This window comes from Watersipora subatra, chromosome 2 (assembly GCF_963576615.1).
Source record: "Watersipora subatra chromosome 2, tzWatSuba1.1, whole genome shotgun sequence".
Classification (NCBI taxonomy): Eukaryota; Metazoa; Bryozoa; class Gymnolaemata; order Cheilostomatida; family Watersiporidae; genus Watersipora; species Watersipora subatra.
Window position 1 is genome coordinate 46,213,595 of NC_088709.1, and position 10,400 is coordinate 46,223,994.

Sequence of the window (10,400 nt, forward strand, 5' to 3'; positions counted from 1 at the left end):
TTTGTAACTTCCTTGTTTTCTCTAATTTCATTCAGTTGCAGCGAGCAGTAACACCAAGATCTGCTGTTACTGCTTCATACCTATTTTATACATGCAATTTAAGTTTTAAATAAACTCTATAAAGGCTTTACTGACTTCTCATATTAATCAATTAGAAATACTTAGCTTTCAAAGGGGTGAAGAGAGCCCTCGAGCTACTCCCATACCTTGCAATACTCCCATACCTTGCAATACTCCCATACCTTGCAATACTCCCATACCTTGCAATACTCCCATACCTTGCAATAATCCCATACCTTGCAATACTTCCATACCTTGCAATACTTCCATACCTTGCAATACTCCATACATTGCAATACTCCCATACCTTGCAATACTCCCATACCTTGCAATACTCTCATACCTTGCAATACTCCCATACCTTGCAATACTCCCATGCCTTGCAATACTCCCATACCTTGCAATACTCCCATACCTTGCAATACTCCCATACCTTGCAATACTCCCATACTTTGCAATACTTCCATACCTTGCAATACTTCCATACCATGCAATACTCCCACACCTTGCAATACTCCCATACCTTGTAGTATTCCCATACCTTGCAATACTCCCATACCTTGCAATACTCCCATACTTTGCAATACTCCCACACCTTGCAATATTCCCATACCTTGTAGTACTCGTATACCATGCAATACTCCCATACCTTGCAATACTCCCATACCTTGCAATACTCCAACACCTTGCAATACTCCCATATCTTGCAATACCTCGATATCTTGCTTTAATTCAATATCTTGATATCAGTGCCCCAAGTAGCTGCAGAGCTAGTGCGCATGTGGGCCTCATCATGCCTTACTATACTGCAATTTGGTTTTATTTTATTTCCAGCAGTCAACTGAGCTTGTGAAAAATGTGATATATTCTACTGTAAATATGTACTAAATGTGTTACTGAGAGCGAATCATCCCTGATACTGCTTATTAAAAATATATAGAACATTTATCAATTTCTAGGTATGGTAGTAGGTATGGTATATTGACTAGATATACTTAAATACTTACCACAAATACACGGTATTTGGTGATTTTGAGTGTTCAAAGAGCTAGACACTACTATACCAGGCAATGATTTGTGACTAAGCAGTAGCTAAACTGCTATTTGTAACTAACATATTTGAGAATAACATCTATATTAATTAATCCAACTTTTTCAATGTCTGTTAGCATGTGTGGGTGTGTCTGTTAGCATGTGTTGGTGTGCCTGTTAGCGTGTGTGGGTGTGTCTGTTAGAATGTGTGGGTGTGTCTGTTAGCATGTGTATCTGTTAGCATATGTGGATGTGTCTGCTAGCATGTGTGAGTGTGTCTGTTAGCATGTGTGGGTGTGTCTGTTTGCGTGTGTGGGTGTGTCTGTTAGCATGTGTATCTGTTAGCATGTGTGAGTGTGTCTGTTAGCATGTGTGGGTGTGTCTGTTTGCGTGTGTGGGTGTGTCTGTTAGCATGTGTATCTGTTAGCATGTGTGAGTGTGTCTGTTAGCATGTGTGGGTGTGTCTGTTTGCGTGTGTGGGTGTGTCTGTTAGCATGTGTGCCTGTTAGCATGTGTTGGTGTGTCTGCTAGCCCACATAGACACTCTGCGCTTTCATATTATTGGATGATTTCATCCAAACATGACACGCATAGCATGACACGCCTTCTGCCAGGTCACTAAAATACGTCGTTTCAAACTTTTATTTGATCCCTAAAACCAGCTTTTTAACCACCAGAAGTCTGTCTGAGTGAAAATAAAAGTATTTGCAGACACCACCCGGCTTACTGCTAGGCAAGCTTGAAGAAACCCAAATGCCACAACAGTTATAGCTGTATTAACAGTACATCTCATGCACGGTTTAGTTGTACTGTTTGCTTCTGTAATAATAATATGCTGCCTCTATCTTCCTGTCCTCTAGCTTCTACATCACCATTTATCAAAGACAACCTTTGTCACGAGCTGAGAGTGACTCTGGCAGCAATTAGTTGCTTGATCATTTCTTCAATTCAGCTACTTTAGTGAACAGCACCTACTTGTATATCACAGTCATTATTATATTATATATAAGTATATTATATTATCTTTATAATATTTAGATAATAATATATTTTATATATTTTGTTATCTATATATTTGTTTTTTTTATATTGCAAATTAATAGCTACTATTAAATTAGAAAAGGCACCGTATAAACATGTCTCCGTCATAACTTTAGCAATATGATGCTGATATATTTCTAAGAATAATTATTTCTACTATAAAAAATCAAATCGTAACAATAAAAACCAATGCTATGTTATCAGGAAAATGAGAAAAATCAATCAGAGACATAGCCAAATGTTTTGAAAAACATCACTGAGCAGTGTTCTCCACCACAGAGAGCTAAAATATTGGATGTTTATCGAGCCAGTCAGTCCAGTGCCCGTTGTGCAAGTCTGGATACGATGCAGGATCAGAAGGTTTGTTTCTAGGAGGTTGGGCAGCGTCAGCAAATGTCATCAGCTTATTATACAGTTTCTCAGCTAGATCAGGTTTAAGAGAAGCAATATTGTTGTATTCACATGGATCAGATGCTATGTCAAACAGACAATATTTATTAGCTGAGGTGCAAGATGGTAGAGAGGAGTTGCGTTCTCCACAAAAGATGTAAGGTTTTTGATTGGCTCCGATATAGAAGTGCTCCTCAGGGTACCACCCATTTTTGTTGATTGTGCAGCAAATCTGTAAGGGTTTGAAAGTTAGCATTTACTATTAAGATGCTAAAAGTGGGTTATTGAAAATATGTAGGATAGATCTTCAGTAAAATCGCAACAGATTGATACAAATTACCAATATTGATAATTCTCTCCCAATAGCAACTGCCCAAATCTGATTTTAAAGGTCTGTCACAAATCACTTAGTATCACGTACCACGAGTTTATAGTCTCCGTATCTGATAGCCCCTGCTCCATCATCATAGTTATGCATGAGTTCATTACGAGCAGAGGGAGAGTTGAACTGTATAGACGGCCATTGATCTACTCCATAGTAATCAATATCCTTTGGTAGTTTCTCACCTGCAACCATCATTCAGTTATTATTATTTTAATAAATACTAATTCCATGAGCTCCTTTTAGCACATATGTGGTATCTTATTTATTACGGTGTGTAGCTGTTTCAAAAAGTGTACCTGTTCTATAGGCACATTTAACGGGCACGTAGGTACATTCTATAATGCACTACTATACTATAGCCAGTACTATTATACATGTAGTTCTATAGAATGTACAGCTATTTCATAGGGTGTACACCTAATTCATAGAATTTACAACTACTCCATAGAGTGTAAAACTACTTTAAAGAGTGTACAACTATTCCATAGAGTGTAAAATCATGCCATAGAGCATACAACTATTTTATACAAATCAAAACTACATCATATCTGTCGGCAAAAGTGCTTGCAGTACTATGTACAGTTTTTCATTTTTTTAACGCAAAGATTACTAGAGTATCACCTATAGCAGTCATGATAGTTGGTAGCCAGTCAGAGATGTGCATGAGGTGATGGGAAGTAGTACCAGGGTTCTTAAGCAATGGACTGTGTATAAAGGAGACAGCTCTCACACCCCCTTCCCAGTTAGTATGCTTGCAGCCTCTAAATAAACAAATAAGTCAAAACATGACTGTAAATACATGTACCAGTATATGTATATACAACACGACAATCTCAGCATGAAAAATACAACTTGATTTTTTAACTTCATTTTCATATTCCTAAAAATTTCAAAGATATCCAACAAACAAAAAAACAAGAGAGAAATATAAATAATGAGTTTTTATCACTGATTTGCAAAACTATTCTCAGGCTTTGTAAGGTGGCCAAGTAGTTATGTTTGTTGGTCTAATAAGCCGTCAGGGGTCAAAGGATCAGTGGTCAACATTTTAGACGTCGAGCTACAAGACTGTATAAAGCCTCATTTTCATTCGCGAAAAACATCCTTTTGTCGCCCTCATGCCCATTAGAGTGGCCCATGAGAGGTCATGACCCCAAATGGGTTTTTTGTGCTTAAAACTTGAGAGAGTATCGAAGAAACCAACCAGCATTTTTTGGCAGATTGTTTAATTAGAAGTTAGGTGCTATAGAGGTCATATCCACAGACAAGTGAAACTAAATATAAATAGATGTTTACTGTCTTTACTCAATTGATGTTCAAGCAAGTTCATTGCAAATAAAAAGACAGAAAAAATAAAAATGAAAAAGTAGACTAAGATTTAAATTTTTTTATTGTGGTTCTAATGATGCCTAAAGCTTTGCTTCCTAACATGAAACAAGTAAGGTCTGTCATGTACTTCTGTTTGCAATCATCTTGCTGGCACAGACATTTCTCACAAATATTTTATCAAAGTAAGAGGAAAATGTAATATTATATTTGCATACCGCAGTGGCCAGTTAGACGCATAGTTGTGACTGACACCATCAGCCGGGCCACCATTATCAGTGGTGAAAATGAGAATTGTGTTCTCATACATTCCACTCTTCTTTAGAGCTGCAGTCAGGTTTCCAATGGAGTCGTCTAACACTGAGAGCATAGCTGTAATACATGCAATAACTGGATAACCTATACTCTTGTTGGTGTCTGAATTTAATAACTGTATCTATTAATATTCATCCTTACTGTATGCATACAAATCTGTGCAGTTACTGTTTATGTATCTAATAGCGAATGTGCTTTCCAAACATGGTATCTACCTGTGCATCTACTAACTTGCATATCTACTAATTTGTATATATACAAACCTACGTATGTACTTACTAATCTGTATTTCTACTAACCTGTATATTGACTAACCTGTATACCTACTAATCTGTACATCTACTAACCAGTGTATCTATTAACCTGTATACATACTAACCTGTGTATCTACTAACCTGTATATCTACTGACCTGTGTATCTATTAATGTGTATCTATTAACCTGCGTATCTAGGAATTTATGCATCTACTGACCTGCATAGCGTCGCCTTCCATCATGTTGAATAAATTTAAATCGATCCAGATATTCTTGAGGAGCCTTCAGAGGCTGTGGCGTTATCCCGGCATGGACCGCTTGGTGTGGCAAGTAGAGGAAGAAAGGCTGAAAAAATAACAATATGGTTGAATGCTTAGACAAAAATAAAAAAATTATAGTATATTATATATCAATATAATTATTTATAAAAGAAACAGTTGAGAAATAGGCAAACAATATTTTTGGTTTAAATATATATATATATATATATATATAAGCCTCAGTGTTTTTGGTAAACAGTGTGTCCAGTTAAGGCAATTAAATTCTAAGAATGAAAATACTGCACAGCACTGAATTTGACCTCCGGGACCTCCAGATTTAGAGGTGATTCAGATCCAGAGCTGACAAACTTAACGATTAAGCTAGAAAAAATACAATGTATTCATTGAGTAAATAGTCATTACATTGGTTAAGATGCTCATGCATAAAGTGCTTTATTGGTTAATAACTAGCACTGTTGACCGTTACGCATAACAATTGTTAAGCTGACCCAAAATTTTTTTTGTAAAGTGTTTAGTAAATATTTAGCTATTCAGGTAAGTTACTAATATTCATTAAGTAATTATTCTATTTCCCTAGCACGGGCCGTTCGGCTAGTAGATTATCAAAATGCTACATGCAATTACACTTATCTTAGACGGGTCATGACTCATGATCCGTTTAACAGATCTGTTACCAAATAACTGAGTACTATAACTACCATTATAACTCACTTTAGTCTGGTTATGACTCTTGATCAGATCAACAGCTCTGCTACTAAAGAACTCAGTACCATAACTATTATTATGACTCACCTTAGACTAGTTGTGACTCATGATCAGATAAACAGCTTTGTTCTCAAATAACTCAGTACTATAACTACTATTATGGCTCACCTTAGACTGGTCATGACTCATGATCAGATCAACAGCTCTGGTCCCAAATAACTCAGTACCGTAACTACCACTATGACTCACCTTAGACTGGTCATGACTCAAGATCAGATCAACAGCTCTGTTCCCAAATAACTCGGTGCCATAACTGCCATTGTATTCCCTTGCTACCTTGAGGTTCTCCCAGAAATCCAGTCCAATGATTTTAGATGCATTCTGTTTACGGAGGATGAAAAACAGGGTATAGCCAGACATGCAATCATTCAAAGGAGCAGCATGTATTAACGTGCTATAAGTCAACCTGATATGCAGACCACCTTTATGATAAGAACAAACCATAACAACGGATAGTGATTAGAATGTTGTCTACCAGCTGGAATTCGACAAGAAATGAAGGTGTTTTGACGCTGCTCACAATCTCTGAAGACAACAACTTACTAATTGACTTTCTGCTGTTATTCTACTTACCCTGTGTCCTTTATTTTCGTGACTGAAGTAATCTGTCTTATCTGCCCAAAACCCCAAATGGGTGTCAAATCCTCGCTGAGTCGGTGTGAAGGCAAGCTTGTATGAGCCTAAATGCCACTGGAAACACAGAGAGGATAAATTACTCTATCTGAATCCCTATAACTCACCCTTTTCCCTCTGTCCATATGAGTAAAATAATCAGTTTTTCCATTCCAGAAGCCAAGATGGGTGTCAAATCCCCGCTTTGTTGGTGTGTAGACAAGCTTGAAAGACCCCAAATGCCACTACAATAGCAGGATTAAAGTTCCCATCTCACACACACGCTTGTTTGTTCGTACATCTGGTGAGGGATTTAGAAGGCAAAAATAGATAAAACCAGATGAAAAGCATGTAACAGAAACAGAGAACTATTAAATGTGTGTACCATTATTTGGTGTGCAAATAAAACCAACCTTTCCGATCATGTGGGTAACATAGCCATACTTTTTGAGGTATTGAGGTAGGAGGGTCTCATTGAGCCCCAACCCAAATGGCTCTGTAGGTGCTACTACAGCTTTTTGTAACCCCAGTTGCATAGGATGCCTTCCAGTAAGTAGAGCAGCTCTTGATGGCGTACATATCATAGCTGTGTAGTAGTTATCTAGTATGATACCTTCATGTGCTAGTTTATCTATATGAGGGGTGGGTATCTGGTCTCCCCCATGAAACCCGGCATCAGTGTAGCCCTAGGTACAATCAATAATGTATTTAATAAATGTCTTTGCAAGAAGACCTAAAGAATAGATTATCATATAACGAGTTGAGTCTCTATAAAGATACCATGTAAGGTAAGTACATTCATTCAGAGAAGAAGGTAAATGTAAGTAACATGGAGAAAAAACAACAGCTACCAGTTGTGCATATGGCACACCACAGCTATTATCTCTGTAGTTGCTACAATCCTTTTAACTTACCATATCGTCTGCGACTACGATTACAATGTTAGGTTTGGCTTTTCTCGTCTCTCCTCCAAACACCAAAAGCAGTAAAACCAGAAGTTGACACGCACCCGATCTCAGCATCTTTCCTCTGGTATAACCTGCAAGAGTTAGTAATTTGCACACTTACTTGCTTTGTCTAGCCTGTATTTTAGCACGATATGTAGGTATGATGTGTGAGTTATTATCACAAGTAAAATCTTTGACTAACCTGCACAAAGGAGCTTTAAGATATTGTGTGCTGGAGCGCAGCTGATATGCTAGCTAAAGTTCACTAGTTCAATTTGCTAATACATGTCGCGGTTCAGTAGTTCAACTCGCAATTCACGAGATGGCGACTCAGACAAACATTAAGAAATACAATACAACTGTCGCGCTATGATCAATAACACCAGGTCATGCTACTGAATAAATACATTTGCATTTACGCTTTTTGTTCCGTGTTAATGGAGGCTCTTCGTGGATCTCTCATGGCCCTGGCTATAGCCTCAGGCTTCGAGTATTATACCTAAGTTTTCTGTTAATTGAGGGAGTAGCATTATAATGATAATAGACACGAGCAAACATTCTGTGGAATGAATTAACCTGCTCTTTGCCCCATCTCTTTTGGTCCAAACTCAATTTCATAGGGAATAGCTTAGTTCCATAGAATGTCGTGTAGTTCCATAGAATGTAGCATAGCTCCATGAAATGTAGCATAGCTCCATGAAATGTAGCATAGCCCTATGGAGTGTAACATAGCTCCATTAAATGTAACATAGCTCCATAGAACGCAATATAGCACCATGGAGTGTAACATAGCTTCACGGAATGTAACGTAGCTCCATGGAATGTAACATAGCTCTATAGAATGTAAAAAATCTCCATTGAATGTAACCTAGCTCCATAAAAAGTAGCACAGCTCCAAGGAATGTAGCATAGGTCAAGAATTTTATTAAAATTAATTTTAATTAAAAGATACCAAATTTAAGTACTTCTTTACAATATGGAGACATTCATTATAGTTTTGAAATGTAATTATTGTTATAAATACATTTAGTGACCTCCCAGTAAAAAGTAACAATTGTAAATTATGGTCAGACATACCTACTTGTACATGGGTACAGAAATCAAAATTAGGTAGAGCCAGCGAGACACAAACTCAATAGAATTAGTTGATATTAACTCTCAACTTTCTTCACGTGTAAGTGTGTAGGTGTACAACTACTGTTATTTTCAGAACACCCGCACTGTTGGAAAAAACTATCTTCTTGCCTAACGGTGTGGCTGTCAGTTCATTAATACAAATAGGCAACTGTCACCATTAGACCAAAAACATGTAATATTCAGCTAAAAATTTCTCTAGAAGAAACAATTTATGGAACTACATTCCCCTTTCAGCGATAATCAACACAGCAAGTACTCAGACCAGCAAAGAATTGCAACAAGCATTTTAGCTTAGAAATATATCACTTATACAGTTTAATACTCAAGTAACAGATACTCATGGCGTGATGATTTTATTTTCTACTTACCAAAAGATGCATTCAACTACTGTACTCCAGTCTTTAAATCTTTGTCAAATGAGATAGATGCATATCTAATTTATACATTAATCTGTATATACGTGGTACATTAGTTTATGCAGTAATCTGTATGTGGTACATTAATTCATATGTTAATCTGTATGTGGTACCTTAATTGATACATTAATCTGTATGTGGTACATTAATTTATACATTAATCTGTATATACATGACACATTAATTTATACATTAATCTGTATGTGGTACGTACATTAATTTATACATTAATCTGTATATACGTGGTACATTAATTTATGCATTAATCTGTATATACATGGCAAATTAATTTATGCATTAATCTGTATATACGTGGGACATTAATTTATACATTAATCTGTATTTATGTGGGACATTAATTTATACATTAATCTGTATATACATGGCACATTAATTTATACATTAATCTGTTTATACGCGAGACATTAATTTATACATTAATCTGTATATACATGGCACATTAATTTATACATTAATCTGTTTATACGCGAGACATTAATTTATACATTAATCTGTATATACATGGCACATTAATTTATACATTAATCTGTATATATGTGGGACATTAATTTATACATTAATCTGTATATACGCGAGACATTAATTTACGCATTAATCTGTATATACATGGCACATTAATTTATGCATTAATCTGTTTATACATGGCACATTAATTTATACATTAATCTGTATATACGTGGGACATTAATTTATACATTAATCTGTATATACGCGAGACATTAATTTATACATTAATCTGTATATACATGGCACATTAATTTATACATTAATCTGTATATACATGGCACATTAATTTATACATTAATCTGTATATACGTGGGACATTTTTTTACACATTAATCTGTATATACATGGCACATTAATTTATACATTAAATCTGTACATATGTGGGACATTAATGTCCCACATAACCCAAGTCACCTGACAAGTGCAGAAGCACGAAACAGACCTGTTGTGACCCCAGAGGGAAACATCAACCTGGAAAAAAAGATAACTAACCTTAACCTATTCCCACACTCTAATTAGTTATAGCACTCCACACTTTTTAGAGCGTCCTGTGCTGTCAGCAGTAGGCCTGACCAGAGCCAGAGAGTTTCACAGAGTGCCGACCAACAGAAGCGTATACGGGAGCTCGCTCGATTCCAAACAAACAGACCACGCCTACTACTTTTATATAAGTTATAATGGAGAGGCCGCAACATTAATCAACAAAAACTACTCCCATTAGCAGTCGCTTTAAAATTGATTGTTGTACCACAAACCATTTGAAAGAAAACAAAATTTCCTACAAAATTCTGCTAATAACGTTTTTGTAAAAACGTAAAGTAAATGCAAAAAAGAGCGGTATTGAGAGCGAGATATGAATATTCCATTGGAGATCAGTATGTCGATCTGGTTTGTTTGGAATCCGATGTTT

The 10,400-nt window shown here is 36.3% G+C and overlaps 1 protein-coding gene across 2 annotated transcripts; it reads right to left on the minus strand.

Annotated features, from left to right (window-relative positions):
• Positions 1 to 2,200: 2,200 nt before the first annotated feature.
• LOC137387510 (arylsulfatase J-like) lies at positions 2,201 to 7,499 on the minus strand. 2 transcript variants are annotated; one of them, XM_068073952.1, is made up of 9 exons: positions 7,377 to 7,499; positions 6,876 to 7,148; positions 6,424 to 6,540; positions 6,040 to 6,171; positions 5,023 to 5,149; positions 4,453 to 4,606; positions 3,530 to 3,669; positions 2,945 to 3,090; positions 2,201 to 2,755 (listed from the first exon to the last, which is right to left on the minus strand). In XM_068073952.1, exons 1-9 carry the CDS (start codon positions 7,482 to 7,484, stop codon positions 2,417 to 2,419), a joined length of 1,536 nt encoding a protein of 511 aa, XP_067930053.1. In that variant the 5' UTR covers positions 7,485 to 7,499; the 3' UTR covers positions 2,201 to 2,416. The 2 variants fall into 2 exon arrangements, with proteins under 2 accessions (XP_067930053.1, XP_067930054.1); XM_068073953.1 differs by lacking the exon at positions 6,424 to 6,540 and adding an exon at positions 6,591 to 6,707.
• Between the last annotated feature and the right edge of the window lie 2,901 nt (positions 7,500 to 10,400).

Bases quoted from the DNA above. Each gene is read 5' to 3' on its own strand.
- LOC137387510 (XM_068073952.1), bottom strand. From the start codon at position 7,484: ATGCTGAGATCGGGTGCGTGTCAACTTCTGGTTTTACTGCTTTTGGTG. The intron at 3,670-4,452 runs GTATGCAAATAT...TTGTTTATTTAG, and splicing joins GCGTCTAACTGGCCACTGCG to AGGCTGCAAGCATACTAACT. The intron at 2,756-2,944 runs GTACGTGATACT...AAACCCTTACAG, and splicing joins ACGGAGACTATAAACTCGTG to ATTTGCTGCACAATCAACAA.